The 25,923-nt window shown below is 42.1% G+C and overlaps 1 protein-coding gene across 2 annotated transcripts in view; it reads right to left on the bottom strand.

Annotated features, from left to right (window-relative positions):
- Window positions 1-368: 368 nt before the first annotated feature.
- LOC147033398 (uncharacterized) overlaps window positions 369-25,923 on the bottom strand; it is a 75,328-nt gene continuing 49,773 nt past the window's right edge. For both annotated transcript variants that reach the window (XM_085854816.1, XM_085854807.1), the window contains 2 exons: window positions 9,386-9,418; window positions 369-9,137 (listed from right to left, as the gene is read on the bottom strand). In XM_085854816.1, the coding sequence (XP_085710942.1) occupies window positions 9,084-9,137; window positions 9,386-9,418 (87 nt within the window). In that variant the 3' untranslated portion in view covers window positions 369-9,083. The remainder of the gene's footprint in view (window positions 9,138-9,385; window positions 9,419-25,923) is intronic.

Consider the following 25,923-nt stretch of genomic DNA (forward strand, 5'->3'; position numbering starts at 1 on the left):
ACAAAAAGAAAAAGTTGAAAGAGCCTCATTTGTTTCAAATCGCTTTCTAATAAACAGTCATTGCAAAACTTCGGCAATAAAACATTCTCAAGACTCCAAACAATGAAACACTCCTATGCGTGCCCTTGATTTTTTTTTTTTTTTTACAAAGCGAGTGCGGTGTGGAGACCCTGAACAAATTCCAGATCGCCACCGAAACCTGCGGTCACACACGAGTGATGATGCAACCGGTAGACCGAATTCGTAATGAAATTGCAGTCCGACACGCATTCCACGGAGAGAAACGTGCGAAGCAATTTCCTCCCCGGCAGCTCGTTTCGTGTACATCGGACTTCAAGGAAAGTCAGAATGAACCAAATGCAACAATGGAAAGGTATCAAAATTTATTATGACAAGTAATGTCACCTTCAAAGAATACAGAATGAATGCAAAAAGAAAATAATAGAAACATGTGGAAAATGCAACGAACATTGCAGTAATATCTTTCCATTCATGAAAACAGTTAACAGTAAATGAAGAAAATTTTTCATAAGGGGAGCTGCCGATTGTTTTTTCAAATTCACCAGGTAACAAGGTCACCAGGTCAACAAGTCATCATTCAACATGTAACACCACCAAACCATTAGGGTAATAAAATTTACAAACGTAGTTTTTGATTCCTTAAGCATGGCTTAAAGAGGCACCTGCAAATTTACAAGCTTCCATGGATGTGCATCATCAAACTCACATTGTTCCAAAAAGAACCAGGCCTGTGATGTTTACTTTAAAGCCAAAAGAGGAGAGTTAAAAGTTTGAAAAAGCAGAGGATGGCTCAAGTATGCTGATCAAAGGCACGTTTTATTGATTATTTTTTATTGGACATCCCCCCCCCTCCACCCCCTGCCTAACCAAAGCAAACCACAAAACTAACCACTTCAGGAGCCCAATCCGTTTGCATCTACAGATTCCAGCTTGCCCAACATCGGACAGATCTCCTCTCCGACGGTGGAGAGGTACCCTTTAGGACAACCCCCAAACGCAAAGATCTCGCTTTCTGGTAAAATGGTTTGCTCTTCAAGTTTTAAAGAATTTCTGACCGCTGAGATATAATCTAAACGGGTCAATGGATGCCAACTCCACTAATTTTACAAAAGTTCCCGAGGATGCCAGCTGACCATCTCAGATATTGATGAATTGTTTTGTTGTTGTTTTTTGAAACTAAGTTATATTAGTAAATGAGTAGAATAAAACAAAAATGAATCCGCCAATTACAAATGTTTAGGGGGTTTCATCAATCTTCGCGCTTGTAACTGGAATCCTCCTTTCACTGACGTTTTGAGAAGTTCTTACATTAACACCAGACAGGGAGGGGTGCTGAGCAGAAACGTTGAATCCCGAGCAAGTTTAATCTGAGCTCCAAGAAAGTGCTCTAGAAGTCCGAGAGCTTGGATGGTGGACAATTCAAACAGTGCATCTTTTGTAATTTTCAAGTCGTAGACATTTCAAAGTTTCTCTTCTGGAGGTGGTCAAATTACACATCGAAGATTCATAACATTTCGATGTAGGTACTTCCTCAAAAGCGAGCACGTAGGGCCGGGGCCAAAACATAGATCAAGTTGAAAGAATGCTTAAAATTTCCCCTCATTGCAGTAAATAGTTGACCACATGGGCCACCACCCAGTGTCTCGAAACTCACAGTTAAGAAACATGTGGATCCGATTATACATCTGCACCGAGTTTCAGCTTCGTGGAGCAGTTCCTTATTGTCACGAGATTATTTTTTAACGTTACGGTGATTAATTAAAGGCATCTACAACTTCTTGCTTTGCCCCAAATCCTTTATTGCTTCTGCATTGATAAGCAGCTGATTATTAAAGTGTTAATTCTGAAATAATTAAGGTCTATTGGCCTGAGGAAACTTGCTGTGAAGTGGATGAACCGTCGCCTGAGACGGGGCCTGCTCTTACTTATTGCTCAAATTAGTGGAGTAGATCTAGTTTACTTTTGGTTGGATGCAATCTTGTAAAAAATTAAAAATACTGTCAGGGTCTGACAATGGTTAAGATATGATTTCACTCTGCATAATGATTCCAAGATGCTCTTCCAACTCTGGAGGTCAGTGAAGTTACATGATTGGTGAAGGCAAGGTCAACAAAAGATTGTTTGTAGAAGGTGCTCCAAAAATTGCAGCACATCTCTGAGAGGTTGATTGCACAAGTGCATTGGATGATTAGCCATGTAATCTTTATGTAAAGAAAATGTGTGTGTGGGACTCAGAAGCATTGAATGACATATTACAGGTGATTGACCATTTTATTTTCTCCAGATTGGTGGACAAGGGTGCGGCTGAGGTTTGCCTGTCTTTGGCGTGAAGAACATTCTACGATATTAGAGTCATCTCCAAAATGATATCAAGTCCTTCTCATGGATGCCGAGAGTTAATTCCTGGAAATCAGGAACAGGATGTTCCAGAACACTGCCTTGAGGGACTCAGGCTGCCAACACAAGAACAGGAGATGGACTGTGCTCCATACGACATATTGTTGACGTAACATGAACGGAATCTATCTTCAGTCAATATGAATGCAAATACTATTGGCAGAATGTTTAGTGGCCATGGATGGGCACCAGAGGGCATCAAAGACTTACACATCCAGTGACACTGCTCAAAGAACAACATGGTGGAAAGGGGAAAACATGCCAACAAGCAAAGTAAAGGGACATAAGAGGGACACTTGGAGGAAGAATGAGATCAAGGGGAGTGGGAGGAGAACACAGGGGGTGAACAAGATGAACACATGTCAAATACAGCAATAAAAGAAAACGAAAATTGGGGATGAAAGAGAAATGGAACAAAAAATGAAAAGTAGGGAGAGAGAGGAGAAAACAGAATAACATGGTAAGGAATGGGTGGGCTTGGGGAAGGTTAATGAGGGCAGAAAAAATGATGAATATGGATGGAGGATGACCGGAAATGCTGGTAATGTTCAAGGAATCAAGATGTACATGGTGTGAAGTCGGGGCGCCAACCCACAGGGGAGAGCAGTACTCCATCGAGTTATGGAGGAAGGCCTTGAAGTCTGCTGAGATTACTGATTCCATTACTTTGACGACAGAGCATTTAGCTTTCTTGTCATAATCAGCAGAGTCTGTCCTACTACCCTTCATATGAATAGGAATGGTACAAACCACCTTCCATATGGAGGGGAGGTAACCCTCCAAGAAGATACAGAAGAGCATTGTAAGAAGAGCAGCCAGTGATGCACAGGTGTCGACAAGGAGTGCACAAATGCCTATAAAATCCGTTGTCGTGTTGTTGGTCCAGGTATATCTTCAAATTTACAGGTAGGAAGAGACGAACTGAAGAAATACATGTTCCTGAGACGGTTTTGACGAGTTGCCAGCAGAATTTATATGACATAAGGAATGAAAGTGTTGATCTCAGATGAGCCTGGTGTTTTGTTCTTGCTCTTCGAAAGGCAAACGCAAACTTACATCAAAGCCCAAGGTGTGAAATGCATTGCACCAGTCAGGCTCCTTTGGCTTGATTATGAAATACGATTTCAAAATGTAGCAATTAAAAATGCTTGGCAGCAGAGCCAGGAAGATTTCAACAATTGAGGAATGCTGGTAGCAGGGCCTGGTTGCAGTCACGCTCCTTGGAAGATAGTCCATTGGTGGGACTCCTTGTCCGAGCAGTTCATGCACTGAAATGGCACCAACCACCAATCTTTAGGAGTATATAATGGCCAAGACAAAAAGCATTTAAATCTTCTAGACATTAAAAATACAACAATGTTTGTCCCATTGTGTTCAACTGTTACCGACGAACCACTCTCGATAAAAAACTACAAGCTCTGTATTTGCTGGGTTGATGAGCATCGACTTCAGCCGAGAATGCGTTGGAAAGACCTCGACACGAGGTCACCAAGAGAAACGGTACTGAAGACGTCATCTGCAGTGATCCAACTAATTTCTTTCGCCACACGATATAATGAGTAGCCAGAAGTGTCTTGACCAAGAGTAGCACAATTGTAATCCACATGCGATTGCAATCCTCCGGGCACGTTCTCCACTTACAAAAACGTTATATCCCTTTGATATCCTGTCTGGTCCATCTGGACATCTGATAAACCATCAGGATGCGATCATCTCCAGTTGCTTGCCCAGCTATCCCTCCTAATGCCATCAGATCTCAAAAATACTTCTGAGCTTGGAGTCCGTGATGTTTCTGATGATAGCTTAAGGTTTTTGTCATACTTTCCCTTGCTTGCCGGTCATATTGTTAAAAGATTACAATTTTTGTTTGGTAATACCTTCAGATGATGAATGTAATGTCAAAATGAAGGTACTGTATAATGGTAGTGGTCAGGTGGTAGTCATGCTTTAAGCAGTCGGACATCACACAAATGCTGAGACACCAGTTCTTCATTTTCCCATAATACAGAGCAAAAAGAGGATGGATAGGAAGTTGGCTATCACAGTCACTCCCGTGGATATACCTAGTCCTCAATGTTCCAGTTGAAGCCCTGGAGAACACACAATAAAACTGTACCAAGTCCAGGAGAACAAAGACACCATCTGAGGGATGATTCTCTCTCAGTGATCACAGGTACTGTAAGCAGAGTAAGCTTTTGTCACAAAACGTCATTGATGAAGTGTAGCCTGGTGTTGGCTTGGGATCCTAGGGTCCTGAGTTCAAGCCCCATTGGCCGCTGAATTAATACACCAGAGGGTTGACTCAGCCTGTCATCCTTCTGAGGTCGGTGAAATGAGTACCAGTGTATACTGGTAGAGGGGCACTGCATCAGCAACACAATCACGCTTCCAAGAAATGATAGCTATCCTGGCAGCTAACCTGCCAAACGCAAGAAGATTGATGAAGTCCATCAAATGGATCACATGCTGTCCGTACGTAAAGGAAGCTGTTGAGACACAACAGTCGGTCTGCCTGTGGCATCACCCAAGTCTATTCATAAGCAATGGCATCACCCAAGTCTAAAGCATCATGAAGTCTGCTTTCTGACTTGCATCGTTTCACAAAACTTTAACATAGTACTGTTAATGACCGCAGCTGATTCCAATTTGATCTATTTTTCTTGTCTACGTCATTGCCATAGCACCATATGATAAAGAAAGGCACTTTGGCGTTGGTGTGTGAAGATGGGATTTTTGGTTTGAGGACGATAGACGTGCCTGTTATACATAGACGAGAGTAACACATGTCTGAAATATCATAGATGTTACATGGACATTGTATAAGGAACTGATATTTATTGCTTCAGCACTGAATGTTTTACACAATCAGTGATACAGGTGCACAACAATGCACAAAACACCTGTAATCAAAAAAAAATCTGCAACATAAAGAACTGATCCAGAAAGATGAAATCTGGTGCAGATCTAAAGCAGCCCCATTTTGTGATGCGTCTTAAGTCTGGTTTCAATACACCGGGGGTAATAGTTGACAGGGTCATCGATCCACTCGAATGAGGAGCTTCTATTATTTAAAACAAATTTTCTTGCAGATCCACTGTTTGGCATCGACCATACACAGATAAATGATATCATCGATCCATGCTTCTCGGTTGGACAGAGCTAGACATAAAAGTGATGAATCTAAAAATGGAATTTTCATTTTTAACATTTGTGCAGGTACTGGGGTGAACCCTCACTTCCTGAAAGATTAAGCAAGGCAAAAAAACAATGCCTAGCACTTGTAAAAGGCAAAAGACCGGACAGATTTTGAGGGAAGCTTTTATAAGCATGGGTGAAAATTACCAGGGATCAACGTTATAGCTTAACATCTTTACCCAATAGTAAGATACGAGCATCCCAAAACTGCCAACAAAAAGGGTGTAATTCACGTGTAAAAAAAAAAACCCAAAAATGTCCACGGCCTACTCTTACAGGATGGGCCCACAACACTAAAACAAATCCATCCGGGTTAAGGGGCTAAAATTTAGCAGCATTAATTTACTTAGGGAGTTATTTTAGAAAGATGCATTCCTCAAGATCTGAGATTGGTTCCTGGGGACAGCTAGGCAAGTGGAGTGTTCCAAATCAAAATGTCGATACCAGGTCGGCAAAACTTGGTTCAGTTAAAATTTTAAAAGAACAGCTGCGTGGAAATTAGAGAGGTGCATCATCAGTCGAGGAATGAACAACTCCTTTGTAAAAGTTTCAAATTTTTCGACGTCAAGATGGGAACTGGAGGCAGTGAAGTCAAGATAATCAGGTACAAAGATAGCAGAGTCAGAATACATGCAGATATACAAGGGGAATAATATACCATAAAGCGAGGCACACACTCTTCATAATGGAAACTTGCCTGAAGGAAACAGACACAACCATTAGGTTGGTAACACAAATCAAGGGTATAATTCAGCGTGTGTCCGTTTTGGTTTTTTCGAAAGCTTTTAAAAACAACTACAAAGCAAATATTTTGAGCTCCGACAATGGAACTGTCAAGGCTGCACTTCATGTCAACTTTGTTGACGAAAGCAGACCAAAGCAATTGCATGCGAAATCGGCTAACCCGAAATGACGGCTGGTTTGCAAGGCACTGCATACACAATCAAATATAAACAGCAAAAGCCAAATATGAAATACTGCTTCAGCACAGACAATGGAAGAACCACGAAGGAACTCGCAGAATCAAGAAGCAGATACTCGTTGTCAGCTGAGCACATCAGGAGACAGAGGTGGGGGACGGTTTTTGAATTAGCAAGTACTGCCAGTAATTAATGTCAATGACAAAAATAAAATAAAATTAAAAAGCAGGAAAACGGGAGGTTTTTCGGTTGTTTTTTTTTTTCTTTTCTTAAAAACCAGTGCTCACTGAACATTGCAAGTGAAAATAGAATTAAAGTTTGTCCATAAAAAAAAAAGGTTCAGAATGTTTACAACGGAAAGGTTTTTTGCAGACTGTTCACACACCGGGAAAATAAAAAGAAATTAAAAAAAATAAACGTCTGAAACAGAATGAAATAATTTATCCATGAAACCATGTACACCTGTTACATCAACAAAAGTGTCGCACGTTGAAGCAACAGTCTTCAAAACCATCCGTGCTCGCTTTAAAAACAGAAAAATTGAAGATGAATGTAAAAAAAAAAAAAGAAAAAAGTTCCACAGCAGTCTGAGGCCTGAAGGAACGAGAGGTCCGAGGTTGAGAATGAGGGTGAAGGAGGCCAGACTTTTTCATCACAAAGAAGAAAACACTCGAACCATCGCCCTGCACGATGCATTTTGCAAAAGCAAACAACAAAAAGAAGACAAACAGTGGGCCCGCGTACGCCCAAAAGCAACTGCGCGTTTGCATCGGAGGTAAGAATCCCTGATATGTGCAAGTGCTCCCTTGCCTTGTTTAAGTAACTCCAGAATTATAAACGACAAAAAAAGAACGACGACGCAAACATCGATCGGGAGTCACACTGCAAGTGGTTGAGAGCGCTGGGGTGGTTGGGGGTTTGGGAGGAGAGGTGTGGGAGATAGGGAGTGGATAACGTATTTTGTACCAAAAGATTGAATAAAGCTGAAATAAAAAAAATGATGAAACACTTGTTGCATGAGGTATACAAATCGGAGAGTGGGTGAGGATAGACAGAACGAGCGTACGCCAACGGTCGACGAGCTCGAAACAAAAGTACGCATCCGAATCATCGAACATGATAATGAGACGGGCTTCCGAGGGTTTTATGTGGGTGACATCGCCGAGACAAAATGTCAACGATTGCGAGTTTGAAACAAATGGCTTTTTGCATTATGGGTTCAAACATCCCTTCAAGGATTTATTTGATTTCAAACCAGAACGGTCGCTTAATGGGAAATCCAGAACAAAGACGGAATATTTTCAGTGCCGGTAAGGAAGGGGAGTTAAAACCCAACCACCTCCTCTCCCAAAATATCAGCTCCTTTATCAAACAGCAATGTGAAGTGAAGAAGAAATAACCTGATTATATACATTTTAAAAAAGCTCTTTAAAAGACCAGTAGAAATGTATAAACTGATATGACAGGAAACAGAGGTAGGTATGATTTGTGGTTCTCACACCAAAGTGCATGTGGAGCAACTTGTTTTGGTTCGACAAAGAAAAAGAAGAAAAAAAGTCTGAAGAGGAGACCAAAACAAAAGCTGTTTATGTGTGCGACCCTTATCACAACCCCAAGCAAATTTCATATTTCTAAAGACAACAGTCCTGTAAAACAGAGAGGAAAATATAATATTGATGAGAGTTCTTTGGGTCTGATCTCAAACAAACAAAAACCGGCTTGTGATGAAGAAAACGGAGCCAACCATCACTACCGGCGCAAGTTGTGGAGCGTTCCGTTTCACGCAATTCCACGTGCCACGCAAGTTCTCAACGCAGTTCCATGCAATTCATCACCAACCGCTCCTTTCGTGCCGTAGAACATTAGAGTCGAGTTGGATTTGACGACTGGAATTAGAATTCCTTTTTGGTTGAAGGCCTTCATTATTTGCATTACTTTTTATTTTTATTAATTTTTTTTTAATCCGTGTACACAAGGGCAGTATATTTAAGCAGTACGATTGTAACGGTCCGAATCACATTACTTGCACCGATTTGATCGTGTTCCGCAATTCCGTTCTCCATTAATGAATGGAGAGGATATCTGATGAGCTTTAATCAATAAAACTAAAAACCAAGGAACCCCCTCATGAGGGGAGGGGTTCCTTAGTTTTTGACCACAAAGGGAGGGGAAGGATGGTTTTTGACCACAAGGAGGGGGGGGGGGGTGAAAATGACCACAAAGCCGGAAGAAGGAAGAAAAGGAGAGACCCAAAGCTTTCAACAACAACAAAATCCAACAAAAATCCCTGCAACTCATGTCATCGTGGATAAAAAAAAATAAATTTAAAACCCTAATCTTTCTTCACACCTGCTGTTTCACCAATTCCGAAGAAAGACGTGTTTGTCTCCATTAGCGACATGTGATGAAGGCCACAAAAATTGCATTGAAGTGACAGAAGCTCAAACATAACTAGCTATACCCTCCAACAAGGAATATACAATGGTGGACCTATTCCTTCTTCCAAAACCTATTCTCCCCGATGACGTTGACGGTGGTGCGGCAAAGTCGTCACTTATCTTCTTCCGCTTCTTCCGATTCATGGCTTGAAGCTTCTTGCTGCTCCTAAAGAGGGTTAGAAAAGGTTGGCAGTTTGTCACCGGCTTGGGCTGAAAGTGTACGACCAACAAGTGATCAGCTTTATCAATAAACAATCTGGAACCATCACAAATCGCCGCATCTTACTGCTCATGTGACATCGTGCGGACAAAAGCTTTATGAGTGCTTCACAACATGTTTGCAAAAACAATTTTCAAAATATTCATTAATAATTTGGAAGGAAAGGATCACAAGAGCGTGCGGCAGTAACGTACCTCAGGCTCTTCTTGTTGAGCAACCTGCTGAGGCTTATTGCGAGGAGGGATGAAGTGAAGGTAGATAAAATGGTGGTGGGTTGGGGAGACAGAAAGGAAAAGACATTAGCAACAGAAAGAGAGCAGCAAGTTCATTTATAGAGAACCAAATACCCATGGAGATGACAGGATGGCCCCGAGGTATGCACACTTGCCTCTGAGTCCTTTAACCTCGGTTTGAATCTCAACACAGCGATAAAAGGTCATCCTGGTGTTTCACAGGCAGGACAGCATCAAGTACCTTCCCTTGGATGGACTTTCAATTTGAGGAACAGTCCATCAGCACTCGTCATTCATGGACGTTAAATATCCCACAGGGTCCTTCGTGAATCGGAGAGTTGTCCCCGGCACCTTGAACAAATTACAAATTCCAGCCCAAACTTTCTCGCTAACTAACACTTGGCAATCATGGCGAGTATGCCAATACCACCAGCATGATTTAATGTGGGCCTCACTCCTGCAGTGGAATGAAAACAGGCTGATGGTGATGACGGTGACGACAAAATACCCATGATGGATATCAAGGGCTGTAACAATGGTTCACATTATGAATAAAATATCAAACACAACTTGCAAGGCATTAAAACTGGTCTTATAAGAGAAGAATAGAAAAAGGAAGATATCGATTATTTGAGGAACTAGAATGGCACTTGGCAGAGTGCACACCTCCTCGAGGCTGAACAGTTTATGTTTTGTATCCCACCAACGGGCCACATCGGGATTCAGACCTGAACCAAAATCTAATTGATTTGCTCTCTTCACCTGACAAATTCATCCACCACGTTTTGTCATCACCCATCGACAAGTTTTTGAAATACCATGCGATACATTGATTTTGGCGCCATCTCTCAATGGTGAAGAAGCACTTTAAAAATTCCATTATCCAGATCTGGATCTTCACCAAAATCGAAAAAAATTAATCTCAACCTGTCCAGAGTTTTATCCAAATTGGTCCACAACGTTTTTAAATATCCTGCTCACAGATAAACAGACAGACATGGGTGAAACCACAACCTCCATCCAGCTTCGGTTGCAGAGGTAATTACTGACACTTGACCCCTTGACATTGTGCAGCAGAACCATTTTCCCCAGGATACCTCGAGTTGCTATAAACAGCATGTGCAGCAGAGGCCTCCTTTATGATACCGCAAAGCTCCTTCGTCAGACAAAAACATGAATGTCCGTACTGAGCTAACAATGGCCTTTTATATGTGTTGAGAAAAAGGAGGGAGGCAATGGGGGACATACATTTTGGGGGTTATGTTATCAAATGACGAGATTGTTTAAAACTGTAACCTGATGCTCAGCCTCGCACTCACCGTTGCTCTAAATCGTGGCCAAGAAGAAAACAGGCTTGTTTGTTGAACTTCATTATCGTATTCGTTCACTCACGGTCCTTTGAGATCATGTTGCTTGTGAAGCAACACAATAACAAAGGAAAACAAAGGAACAATCCAGTTTTTTTGTGGCAGCGATTCTGAGTGGCAGTGCCTGACGTTCATCCTCAGCTGCCACAAAATTTGAGGCCCTGAATCTGACCCTTTGACATCAGCTGTTCCAGCTGCGTGGAGATACTAAATAGTGCTGGAATTTTATTTCCACACCTCACATGCCTGCAGCTGTCTGGGGAGAGGGGGCCTGCTTGAAACGATGCGTAGCCCGCTTCAAAACAGACTTGGGACCTAAAACATGGGGCCCCTGTCAACAAAACTTGTGTGGATTAACTGAATCAATGCAACGGAAATGACTCAACACAAGGCTTTCGTGATTTGAAACGTGCAAGAGAGAGAGAGAGAGAAGGGGAGAGAAGAATCCTTCGGGGGCTTGTAGGGAAGATATGTTTCAGCATTTGGAGTGTGGAGAAGGCAGAACGAGTGGGAAGAATGAGATTATGATGGGAGGGGAGGGGCGGAGACGGAAGGGTGGTGATCAATAAGATGAAACTCGATGTGAATGAGTTTGATTTGATTATTTCCCACGCTGATGTCCTCACTTGAACTTAAACCGCAGCGTGTGACTCAGAGCCCTACGAGCCAGGCCTGAGTCAGTGGAAGTGAGGCATGCTGCTGGACATGAGCCGAGATCAGACTGAATTACACCACGAGGTCCCGTGCATGCCGAGGCGGCCCATTTAGAGTGCTTGCCAAGCTGCTGTGACTAAACAGCACGCCCAGAACTCCAAAATAACATCAACACAAGCCACACACAGCACAAGCAATTTCCCCGACAATTGGACGGCGTTCACTGCAGTTCTGCCAATGTCCGGCAGGAATCGCCGTCCTGCTCTCAATGTTGTTCCTTTCAAAGTTACTTCAACGATCCAACAGCAGCACAACTACATTTTCAAGAAGAAAATTAATAAGGAAGAGAAACAAACGTGACTAAGAAAATGCAATCACACTCCTGTAATTGTTGTTTAAGAACTCGTAACGAGTTACTCTCACCTCTGCTCTGCCTCGTTACCTCCACCCACGTAAGCTGGACGGAGATTATGTTTTCACCCCAGGTCTGTCTGTTTGTGTGCATGCTATCTCATAAAGTTGCAGACTGATTCGGATAAAATTTGGAGGCCAGGTTGGGTATGTGACAAGGAGGAATTGATTTGATTTTGATGAAGATCCGGATGCTATGAATATTCAAATGATTCTTCACCATTGAGAGATATCTCAGTAAGTTGTGAACGGATTTGTACGAAACTTGGTGGACACGTTGGTTGAGTGTTGATTCAAGAAACTTGTTTAATCTATTCGATTTTGATGAAGATACGAATCCGGGCGGAGGGATGTGCTCCACTGAGTGCCCTTTTAGTTACAGGCTGCAATGAGGGCGATCAATTGGACAGATACCCCTAACGGATCACCATCACGTCGCAAACGAGAGAACAAGCTGCGCCATAAATACAAAACAAACATGAGCCTCGAGTCGCACAGAAATGGGCCTGACAACAATCTCAACAACATGTCAACAACACTTTTTCATTTTGGCAAAAGTTTAATAATTTAATTTGTGACGATCTTTCACAAAATCATTCCAAATTAAAATTATTTTGATTCCCAAGGCCAAGTCGACGCACACACTCCAATAAAATGAACACACAGGCAACTGTTTGAAAACACTCCAACCTCGACAGCAACTTTCATCTCAGGTGGGAAGTACAACTCTTGCTCTTTGACAATTTCTCAAGTTTTCTTCTTTTTTTTCTTCTGAAAGCTAATCACTTGTTCATGGAAATTATTATACAGTATGGAGGTCGTTAGAAAAGTTATACGAACAATAATTCATAATAGTCTAAAATGCTTAATTATTACTTCCGCCACGTAAGGTGGACAGGTGGACAGAGGTTATGTTTTAACCCCTGTTTGTCTGTGAGCAGGACATCTCAAAAAGTTAACTGGATGGATTTGCATGAAACTTGGTGAACAGGTTGGGGGTGTGACAAGGACGAACTGATAAGATTTTGGTGAAGATCGAGATACGACAATTTTTTAATTGATTCTTCACCATTGAGAGATAGGACCAACCAGAGTTGGTGTCAAAGCCACCCAATGCTCGCCTGTTTATACATCAATCGTTTTTAAAAAGACTAGTCTAATAATTAATATTTTTTATAAAGCACTCCAGTGAAGTCTGATCCAAATAATTTTAAAGCAATATATGTATTTGTATATTGTAATCAGTAACAAGAGCGCAAGTGAGCACAATATACGCCCGGACAAGAAGGTATATACAGAATTATGCTACTACATGGAAAACAGCATCCTGGTTGCCATGGCAACCACTTTAGATGAGGGACTTATGTCGCGACACACCGTCTCCACAGTCTGTACCTATGTACCAAATATGAAACATGAAAGTTGAAAACTTTGGGAGTTAGAGTGCGGACAGGAACATATGGAAAACAGCATCCTGGTTACCATGGCAACCACTTTAGATGACAAACTTATGTCGCGACACACCGTCTCCAGAGTCTGTACCTATGTACCAAATATGAAACGTGAAAGTTGAAAACTTTGGGAGTTAGAGTCCGGACAGGAACGGAGGGACGGACTGAGGACACATAATACGCCCCGACGTATGTATGTATGTATGTATGTATGTATGTGTATATGTATATATGTGTATATGTATATATGTGTATATGTATATATGTGTATATGTATATATGTGTATATGTGTATATGTATATATGTGTATATGTATATATATGTGTATATGTATATATGTGTATATGTATATATATGTGTATATGTATATATGTGTATATGTATATATGTGTATATGTATATATGTGTATATGTATATATGTGTATATGTATATATGTATATATGTGTGTATGTGTATATGTATATATATGTGTATATGTATATATATATATATATATATATATATATATATATATATATATATATATGTATGTATATATATATATATATATATATATATATATATATATATATATATATATATATATATATATATAAAGCCTGGTGTTGGCGCAGTGGTTAAGGCCCGGTCACACCTTGACGTTTTAGCCAACGTATGCCGATTTTTGAATTTTTTTTCTAAAACGCTGGCACACGTTGAATACGTTATGGGTAAGTTTTGATAACATTGAGAGCACGCTGAAAAACACTGCCATACGTCGTTGTACGCTGGCTTTAAACGTTGTACTTTTTGGTTGTCCTCAAATTTTTTCATGCTTGAAATTTCACGACGTATGCCGGCGTATGACTCACACGTTCCGCTACGCTGGCCACAAGTTGTATGCACGGTCTGCGATCGTTGACAGACGTCAACACATGCTACTTGTAAGTTAATCATAAGTTGAGACACGCCGAGGTAATGTTTAGCGTACCCGAAACTTATTTCTAACCTATGATTAACGTGTTGTTGGCACGTTACGCGATCGTTGCCACACATCGACAGACGTTACTTTTAAGTTACTCATAGGCTGAAGGACGTCGGTATAATGGATCGTCCTTTCGTCAGCGTCCACGGCCACGGCCAGGACACTTATTTGCAGCATTCTTCAAACTTTTCTTCGGCATGACGAGGATGTTCACACTTCGATGTGTGAAAAAAAACAAACAAAAAAAAAAACAAAGGCGAGTGACAGCAATTTAAATCGTTCATTGTAAACAATGAAACTAGCTGAGTGGTACCGTTTAAAAGTCGTTGAGTGTAAAAAAAAATCCAATTGTTGAGCGCAAGCGTCTGCTTTCAATAGTGGAGATGCAGCCATTTAAATCGTTGAGTGGCAGCCTATGAACCTACCCGTGGACACGCGGACGCAAGGACGATCCATCATAACCCACACCCTCCCCCTCACACCCACCTACTACTGCCAACATGAACAAACTACTACTAATACTAATACTAATACTGATACTGATACTGATGACATGGACATCGACTCAAAAAGGACTCGAAAACACTGTTGGGTTCCCCTTTTATGAACACCATTTTTATATACCAATTCCCAAAACCGCTGGGAACACGTCTTTATATGGCAGTTATAAGCTAGAAACACATTCATTTTTTTTTTTTGTCGACCGGAAGATGTCATTTGAATACGTCTACATACGTCGATTTTCGCGCAAAAAAGACATTACCGCGACGTGTTTCGACTTATGAGTAGCTTATAAGTAGCCTTTGTGGACGTGTGTAAGCGTCCGCATATCGTGTGTAAAACTTATCCCCGTCGCATGCGGAACGTGTGTCATACGCCGAGTATGTCGTAAAATTTTGAACATGTTTAAAATTTCTTGACGTACTCTACTTACTACGACGTATGATAGCGTACTTTAGCGTTGTACTCACGTATACCAAACTTACTCATACCGTATTTGACGTGCCCCCAACGTTTTAGACACATTTTTCTTAGGTCGGCATACGCTGGCAAGATCGCCAAGGTGTGACCGCGATGTTGTCACTTCCATTTCTACGGCAGTTATGATTCGAATCGTTGTGCGTCAGCCTTTTAATAGGCTACGTCACGACATCGTCGGCGATGCGTGCAATGCGCTATGCGCTATGCCGAAGTTAGACTATCGTTGGGCATAGGTTGTGTAGGCCAACAACAGGTTCAGCATTCGTTGGTATAAGTTATCTATAACACAATGAAACGTTCTGTGTCCATTACTAATATGTTATGCATACGACCAACTCGTTATGAATACGTCCGAACCTTAAAAAAAAAACATCAAAAGTTCAACGTCAGCCAGCGTTTTACATACATTTTAATACGTTGCCATCGCTGGCTAAAACGTCAAGGTGTGACCGGGCCTTTAGGGCAGCGGCTTGGGATCCAATAGGTCCTGAGTTCAAGCCCCGTTGGGCCACTGAATTAATACACCAGGGGGTTGACTCAGCCTGTCATCCTTCCGAGCTTGGCGAAATGAGTACCAGTATACTGGGCCGGTGTATAGCCCGGTTAAAATAGGTGTACCATATCCCTGTGTCGTAAGAGGCGACCAGGGTTGTGTCAGGAAGGGCATCCGGCGTAAAACATGTGCCAAATCACTATGCGGATCATACGGCTGATCCACTGTGACGACCCCTAACGGGAGCAGCCGAAAGAGGAAGAAGATATATATATATATATATATATATATATATATATATATATATATATATATATATATATATATATATATATATATATATATATATATATATATATATATATATATATATATATATATATATATCGGGCGTATAAAAAATAATGTGGTAGATAAAAACATGACAAAGGAAAAAATAACTTGCACCAAAAACTTTAACATTTTCACGCTCACGCTGACGCTCACGCCGGGGGTATCGCTATAGCTCTCTGTTCTTCAAACAGGCGAGCTATAAACGATATATTGTGTGGCATGATATTTAAAAAAAGTTGTAAATGAGTTATGACAAAACAAGGGGGATGAGTGAAAAAAGACAAAACTAGGGGGAAACGGGAGAGGTGACAAGAACAAACCGATTTGATTTTGGTTCAGGTCCGAATCCAGATCCGGCCCATCAGTGGGATGCAAAACGTAAACTGTTCAGCCTGGTGGAAGTATGCACTCTACTGAGTGCCGTTCTAGTTTTTCTTTCTTTCCCTCTCCCTACCCTGTAGCCGCTAACACAATAAATTAGCTTGTGGAAGTTGTCACAAGAGGATCGAGTAAAACTGAAAACGATGGCCTGGACAGCATTTGCTCGAGTACCATGATAGCCAAGCACTCCATTCCGTTGCTGTGCTATCTTGAGCACTTCGAATCAAGTGAGTCACTTGGTGAGCGATAAAGCGAGCTGCATGCTTACAGAACATCCCCCTGTACTCGCGGTTAACAGAGCTAGACAGGCAAAAGTTACAGACTTACAGTTCCCGATTTCAGTAACATTTAGCTTTGAAACTCACAAAGAGAAACAACATGACCATTCTTTAGGCGTATCACATCCGAACACACATTTCTATCACGTACACTCGCAAAATACTGCAATTATTTCACTTCATGTGACAGGAAAACAAAGTCCCCCCCCCCCCAAGTTGTCAGCTAAACCCGGCTCGATTCGGACTCGGCTGGGATGCGCAATTACTTCTGGTACAGCACGAACACACCGACACAGTTCGCTCGTGGTCCACATACCTCCTTAAGGTTATCATCAGTTGCTGATGAAAAACTCCCAGAATAAGGGCCAACATTGGGAAAGAGATTGTAGGATCCTTTAACTAATGTAAGTAAACAAAAGCCAACGTAGACATCCCCTTCAAAAAACAACAAAATAAAAGGTATCGTCCATGATGGAGTGTCTCTTTCTGTCAACCAAATGGCTTTGAGATCCAACCCAAAATTAGAGAGCTCAAAGATGAAGACATATGCCGAGTTATCGTGGTGGTCCACCACACAAGAAAATGAACAACTGAAAGCCGAAATTGATATAATGTGGTCACGGCTTGGTGTTTGGCAAGTACAACAACATAGTGCAGAGAGGATGCTATGAACATGCGCATGAGAACAGCTACAAACAGGCAACATATGTAACAGTGACAAAAACAGATAAAGGAGAGAAAGACAAAAACAGACGAAAAGCAAAAGTACATCCAAGAAGGGCGAGCAGACGAATATTGTGAAAGCGAACCACAGTGCAGAGATGAACAAATGGAATATTTACACTCAAAAGGAAAGGGAAGGAGAGTAAAACAACTGGGAAACGGCAACAGTAATCAGCAGCCACTCTTTGCAACAATGTCTGCAAGAGAAGGAAGTGGTGGTGAAACAGAGAGGAAGCAAAACCCATAATATAATAATCAAAAGGACAACTGTGAACAGGAGTAACACTTTGCTCACCGCAGTGAGAAGCATTGGTCTGCCGTCACAAATGGTCTTCTCTCGAAGAGGGTGGACATTCGTAAGGGACTCGCCCAGCCTATTTTGCACATTGTAATAAAAGTTTACTTGGGTCAGTTTCAATTTAAAGACTGGAGGGTATAAAGTGGAAACAAAGTGTGGCATTGATCGTGGAACCAGATGTTGGAGGAAGTTATTTTTTTCATATCTCCTGATCCAAGGTCTTCCACTAAACTAAACCAACAGATTATCCAGTGTGGATTTGAACAGTTGTACATCAAGCTTACTTACCCATCTGCTGTGTGTGTCTGTAATATATATATATATATATATATATATATATATATATATATATATATATATATATATATATATATATATATATATATATATATATATATTTACGGTTGTGGTGGTAGATGGAAGGATTTAATAGGGAATTTAGCATTGTGTAGAGTTGCTTGGTCCGTGGATGAGAAGAAAGCATCTTGATGTAACAAAGTTAGGGAATCTGTGAGCTTAAGTGTGACGCATCACCACACGAGGGGTGGTCCAGTGTTCATTAGCCTCAGGAGTAAGAATAAGTTCCCCAGTATGTGATTTTCCCTATGTTTTCCATATTTCAAGATCGGCAATAAAGAGGGGGGGGGGCACGTCCCTGAAACGACAACAAATGGGCAGGAAGCCCTACCTTCCTGGGAGGAGACCATGTCTTGAGGTGGAGGATATAGAGGTAAAAGGAAAAAGGACCACACAGGGGGAGAGAGAGAGAGAGAGAGAGAGAGAGAGAGAGAGAGAGAGAGAGAGAGAGAGAGAGAGAGAGAGAGAGAGAGAGAGAGAGAGAGAGAGAGAGAGAGAGAGAGAGAGAGAGAGAGAGAGAGAGAGAGAGAGAGAGAGAGAGAGAGAGAGAGAGAGAGAGAGAGAGAGAGAGAGAGAGAGAGAGAGAGAGAGAGAGAGAGAGAGAGAGAGAGAGAGAGAGAGAGAGAGAGAGAGAGAGAGAGGACAAGAGAGAGTGTGCACACCATGAGCGTGGTGCATTTTCAAAAGGAAGGAGTTGGCTTGGCATTTTGGGAGAGCCATGATCAGAGTGGAGGCACAAGGTGCATTGTTTGGACAGGAAAGAGCGGAGGTTGAGCGCACACCGAATAGGACGACATGGCCATTGAATTTGTGTTGAGGCACTTTGGCTCGCATGGTGAAGTAAGACGCCAGCCTTTTGGTTCTGGTCGGGTCGATGAGGACGAGCGGAGCACCCGAGGCCGTTACACTGGAGCTTTCAGCCTTTATGAGGAGTGCCTGGCATGCGTTCGTCCCGCTACGAGAAAATTGTGTAGAGTTGCTTGGTCCCTGGATGAGAAGAAAGCATCTTGATGTAACAAAGGGAATCTGTGAGCTTAAGTGTGAGGCATCACCACATGAGGGGTGGTCCAGTGTTCATTAGCCTCAGAAGTAAGAATAAGTTCCCCAGTATGTGATTTTCCCTATGTTTTCCATATTTCAAGATCAGCAATAAAGGGGGGGGGGCACGTCCCTGAAACGACAACAAATGGGCAAGAAGCCCTACCTTCCTGGGTTTGGTGGGAGGAGACCATGTCTTGAGGTGGAGGATATAGAGGTAAAAGGAAAAAGGACACAGAGAGAAAGAGAGAAAGAGAGAAAGAGAGAAAGAGAGAAAGAGAGAAAGAGAGAAAGAGAGAAAGAGAGAAAGAGAGAAAGAGAGAAAGAGAGAAAGAGAGAAAGAGAGAAAGAGAGAAAGAGAGAAAGAGAGAAAGAGAGAAAGAGAGAAAGAGAGAAAGAGAGAAAGAGAGAAAGAGAGAAAGAGAGAAAGAGAGAAAGAGAGAAAGATAGAAAGAGAGAAAGAGAGAAAGAGAGAAAGAGAGAAAGAGAGAAAGATAGAAAGATAGAAAGATAGAAAGATAGAAAGAGAGAAAGAGAGAAAGAGAGAAAGAGAGAAAGAGAGAAAGAGAGAAAGAGAGAAAGAGAGAAAGAGAGAAAGAGAGAAAGAGAGAAAGAGAGAAAGAGAGAAAGAGAGAAAGATAGAAAGAGAGAAAGAGAGAAAGAGAGAAAGAGAGAGAGAGAGAGAGAGAGAGAGAGAGAGAGAGAGAGAGAGAGAGAGAGAGAGAGAGAGAGAGAGAGAGAGAGAGAGAGAGAGAGAGAGAGAGAGAGAGAGAGAGAGAGAGAGAGAGAGAGAGAGAGAGAGAGAGAGAGAGAGAGAGAGAGAGAGAGAGAGAGAGAGAGAGAGAGAGAGAGAGAGAGAGAGAGAGAGAGAGAGAGAGAGAGAGAGAGAGAGAGAGAGAGAGAGAGAGAGAGAGAGAGAGAGAGAGAGAGAGAGAGAGAGAGAGAGAGAGAGAGAGAGAGCAAAGGAGATAGAGCGGACAAGAGAGAGCGTGCACACCACGCGCGTGGTGCATTTTCAAAAGGAGGGAGTTGGCTTGGCATTTTGGGAGAGCCATGATCAGAGTGGAGGCACAAGGTGCATTGTTTGGACAGGAAAGAGCGGAGGTTGAGCGCACACCGAATAGGACGACATGGCCATTGAATTTGTGTTGAGGCGCTTTGGCTCGCGTGGTGAAGTAAGACGCCAGCCTTTTGGTTCTGGTCGGGTCGATGAGGACGAGCGGAGCACCCGAGGCCGTTACACTGGAGCTTTCAGACTTTATGAGGAGTGCCTGGCATGCGTTCGTCCCGCTACGAGAAAAGCGCCTCGATTCCAGTTCCACAAGGAACAGCTTTGGGCCAAGCAATAGTTTGTAGGGAAGGTTTTTCTTTTCATTTTGTGTCATCATTGGCTGTAATTTGAGTCTGTGTTTGGAGGCACCTCGAGTGTAGGATTTATTATTTTATTGATATCAGTATCTTCTGAATTATTGTCTGTTGTAAATATTCATTAATTTTCATTAAATGTATTCCTTTTAAGATACTGTGGCATTGTGCTGTCCTGGTGCAGCGCCCATGTGCTGTGTTCCACCCCGTGCTCCTGGCTGGATGGTCTCTCCGCCATTACACCCCATTACCGCGCGCGCATTAATCTCCGAGTCTCGGTTGAAGCCTTCAAGGAAGAAGCTTTGCCATCCACCCAGGTAGGGTTTTAACCCCCTGGGCATGACAGTATGTATGTACAGGTAATGTACAAAAAAAAATGGCAACACCAATGTAAAGTCACTTAATAGGGCATTGAGACACCATGTGGCCAGTACGGCCTGTACGCTCCGCAGGATAGAGTCCATCAATGCCTGGAATTCTGTAGGAGGGATGTGGAACCATACCAGAGGTCATGCTTAATTTTTTTTTTGTGGTCTGCTGGGCCAGCCAGCATTTATGATGGCCCAACCGTATATTATCTGCTGAGGAATCAAAGTTAATAAAAAAATAAGTATCCACGTTTAAATTACTATTTCTCACGACACTTAAAGATCAAATTTCAGCACTTTTCATACCATCAACATCACAACTTGTAATCACAGAACACTCCCATTAGCTATTCCATCATCTACCTACTAACTTACAGGAAAATAATACCAAGACAATTTTAATGTATGCTGAAGAAACATTTCTTCACATATTAACTCAGTAATTGCATTTTCGAAAACAATTGTTAGCTCCACACAACTTTCAGCTTTTCACGAGATAATTGTATTCATGAAATCTCGAAAATAGTACTAAAGCACGTGTCCAAAACTTGAGTTTTTTTATTTGATGAACAGTTAATTTCAAAAAACATATTGTGTCAAATTTGATGCAAGATCAAAACCCTGCATTCTTCCACGAGAAATTCAATCAACTCAGCACTGTTTGATGGAGGTGGAAAATGCTGTCTCAGGTGTTGTTCCAGAATATCCCATAAATGCTCGATTGGGTTCAGATCTCGTCACTGAGAACAGCCATTCCATTCGTGACTGACGTGGCATTTCTACAACAAAAGGCTCAGATATTCCTACTGTTTCTTAGTAGAGGATCAGTCATATCATCAAATTGCACTCTTACATGGTCCAAAAGTGCAGGAAAACTGACAGTCCCTTGGTGTATTTTCTCATGGAGTTGTGGGCAACAGAACCTCGTGACTGACGTGACAGCTACAATTGGCAATTTCTCGAGTACCTAACTTGAAATTCAAAATCGTAGGAGGCCCTGCAAGCGAGAACCCTGGGGATGTAATATGATTATCCTTTATGTTCAAACATTATTTATGACTCTAGATTGTAATTGTAGTGTTCACGATTTAGCAGAAGGGAGGGGGGGGGCTTTAGAAAATGTGACTGACGTGATGTGACTGACGTGACAGTTTGACCAGTGCATCCTTTTTCCTTATTACTCCACAATTTGTTGATATTGGTTCTAATTTCAATGTTTTACACACATATATACATGGATGTTATCGTTCGGAAAATGTATTAGGTAATAAAATTTCTTTATCCATTTATTTATTTATTATCATTTATTTTCCAACAATTAAATGCAATGGGTACTGCCAGGTCACAAAAACCGCCTGTTAGCAAGAAGAGACTAGAAACACGGAACGTAGGTAAATCAGTAATGTGCTGCATATTATGATGCAAAACTTAAAACAAGTATATATTTTGTCAACCTTCCGGTATACACACTGAAATTGAATTATGGTGGATATACGAAACAGCTGTAGTCGTCAGTTTGAGTATAGTACAGTAATCCAGCTTTTCAAAGCTTGAGCATTTTTGGTCAACATGTCAATGCTTAGTTCGAAGGTATAAGCTATTTCACTGTTTCAGGGACTGTTCGCGCCGAAAACATGAAAACTCAGATTGAATACGGTCAAAGTTCTTCACCGTGAATGGGTTGTGTCCTTCCGTCTGCACAGGCCTGCAAATATCCAGCGTGGAGAAACACATTCTAGATCATTGGTTCGTGGCCAGGTGAAAGTCCCTTGAAAAGTTTGTTTCAGAAACTTGATTCGATAATGTTCACCAGTTACAGACTTGCAATGACATGCATTCACCATTCTACCGATGAAATACATGGGTGGATCATCATAGTAGACGTAGTAGTAGGAGTGTTTCTCCATTCGTACTGGTTGTGAAACTGATCCCGGAGTGATGCATACTCGTATGTCGTTTCTGGCGTTTCTCTTTTTCCCCATTTTTGTGAACCGTGACGTCTCTCTTTCCCGGACACATTCTGCTGACATCACCCCGAATATAAAACGCCTCAACTCGGTATGTTGCTCGGTATGTTTAATCGTTCTCTTTCAGTTTGATGCGCCATTTCTGCTGCCGTTTCTTTGCCGACGGCGACTTGGGAGCCATTGCGAACCTGAAAGAGAGTTCACCAACTTAATATCTAATCTAAATGTTATACATACTTGTATACATATCCATATCTATATGTATCATAATATGGTCATACATATTTCGACACATCATTAGTTAGTAGCGCCTCAGACATCAGTGCAAACTTGTCACATCAGTCACGTGACTGACGTGACAACATTGAAACATCATATAATGACATTCATTGCAGCGGGAGTAAAACCTCTACCCATACATACGATAGCTGGCACTTGATACACCTACAAAATATACAAATCAATTCGAAAAAATCCAGTTTCACCATGGAATGAAAACCTTACCTGAATTCGTGACTGACATGACAGCGCCAATGAGGATGATTAAATCCACTTCGTTCAGTAATGGACAGTCGGAGACGTTTACGGTTGATTTTGTATTATGTGCAGACCCCTACTTTCGTCATTGAAACAATTGCTGACTCGCTGGTTGATGCAATTCCAGTGGAAAATTTCATTTGAAAGGGTTACCAAATTGGTTGAAAAAAATGCGTTTTTTTCACAAAGTTTCACACGCTATAGTGTCTGTCCCCACGGTCCGTTTGACAAAAATTGGAATTCTGGTAATTCAAGTATTGATGATTTCATTGGTTTAGAAATCATTTTCCTGGGTGCGTTATATTTTGGGGTCCAGTGCAACGTGGAATGGCTGAGAAGGCAAAAGTGCATTGTCAGGTGTGATGAGTGGTTTGTGCACTGCAACCCGACTATATCCCGCTCTGTGGAGTTCTCGGTGGACTGTTTTTGATGCAACTGGCTGCTCGTGCCCCAGGTTCGAATTTAATGTTGCTTGCTTGCTTTGCCTTGCACTTCAAATTCATGCATAGATATCATGATCCTGGAGTCTGAGCTTACAATTCTGCAGTTGCTCACCTGCTTTGCCTTGCACTTCAAATTAATGCATGGATATCATGAAACTGGAACATGTGATTCTGCCAACTGTTGCTCTTTTGCTGATGATGTCTTTGCCTTGGAGTTCCATGCAGACATCACCTTGCACACCGCTGTTCGTGAAACATCAGCAAGTTGAGCTGTCTGTCACTGAAGGTTCTGCGAAATGCGCCCCAACAATCACCCCTCTGAAAAAGTTACTGAGGTCTCCTCTTGCTACCATGTTAACCATCATCATTGGCAACTGGGCCTGTGCAGCATTGAAAGAAATAACCCTACGCATGCTGGGATATTATTTGCTTAATTCACACATGGGCCACACTTGTGTGGAAGCTGTTACTTTCAATATACTTGGTGTACCTCATTTACTCAGGTGTTTCCATTAAAAGAGGGAGGAGGGAGAGAGGGGTTGGGGTGAGAGATTGGGAGAGTGAGGAGCTGGAGGGGAGAGAGGAGGGAGGAGGGAGGGGGAGCGGGAAGGGGTGAGGGAGGAAAAGAGGGAGGGGGAGCGAGAAGGGGTGGGGGAGGGAGGAGGGAAGGAGAGTGAGGAGGGGTGAGGGAAGGCAGACGTGCGGTGGAGCGTCAATTACGATTCATACCGTCTCATCAAAATTATTCTGCATAGAATAACAGTGAAGATGGAAACAAAATAAACAAAATAATGTCTGAAATCCATTTTCGACCGGTCATACTATTAATACAGTCCAGAGCCAAATTCCCATCCGGACACGTCCAGAGACAAAAATCCCGCTCGGACATAACGACCATCCAGAGAGAGAGAGAGAGAGAGAGAGAGAGAGAGAGAGAGAGAGAGAGAGAGAGAGAGAGAGAGAGAGAGAGAGAGAGAGAGAGAGAGAGAGAGAGAGAGAGAGAGAGAGAGAGAGAGAGAGAGAGAGAGAGAGAGAGAGAGAGAGAGAGAGAGAGAGAGAGAGAGAGAGAGAGAGAGAGAGAGAGAGAGAGAGAGAGAGAGAGAGAGAGAGAGAGACAGACAGACAGACAGACAGACACAGACAGAGTGAGTGAGAGAGCAACAGAGACAGAGTGGCAAGGGTGCTGCACTGTATTGGAAGGGGGTAGAGCAAGGATAGAGAGAAAGAGAGGGGGTGGGGGTAGGGGAGTTAGCAGAGAGGATATATTATACTTTATGAAAAAAAAAAAAACACACACACACACACACACACACACACACACACACACACACACACACACACACACACACACACACACACACACACACACACACACACACACACACACACACACACACACACACACACACACACACACACACACACGGCAATTTCAAGACTGCAGTTGGAGTCAGTGTGATTACAGACTACAATACGTACTGCATTACAACCCAGAAACCTTAGGTAGCTTTCACCGAAAAACAACGTTGCATTTATATCGGTTTCAGGGATATGATCACAAACATTCATCTTTATAAACAGCTGCATGTGAAGGGTGGAAAAAAATTTGGCTCGGTAATTTAGAAAACACGTTAATATGGCAAATGGCTCAGAAATTGGGCATTATCAAATATATTTTGCTTTCAAACCCATAAAGAGAAACATACAACCTTTGTAAAGCAAATCCAATAACCAATTGCTTTCAAAACAGTCACGAGGCCAAAGGAAAACCTGATAAAACTTGCATAAGATATGGGATGAAACTTTGCCCGTAACAGGCATGGCTTGCCCACACACCCATGGAGAGTCCCTACAGATCCCATATGTATCACGTCCATGTGTGCTGTATATGTACCTCTTCCTTGTAGGAACTGTCAACTGTACATCCTGATCAGAACACGAACTGTACCACTGTCGACTGCTCAGCAAGTGGCTTAAGCACTCAAGCAAGCACTCCATCAGAACATCTGGCTTGGCAAGCAATTACCAACTGCCGTCGATAAACCCATGCACCCAGAAATGCTCAAGCAATGTCGGAATTTGACAAA

This window comes from Eptatretus burgeri, chromosome 2 (assembly GCF_056783735.1).
Source record: "Eptatretus burgeri isolate ZD-2024b chromosome 2, Ebu_testis_v1, whole genome shotgun sequence".
Classification (NCBI taxonomy): Eukaryota; Metazoa; Chordata; class Myxini; order Myxiniformes; family Myxinidae; genus Eptatretus; species Eptatretus burgeri.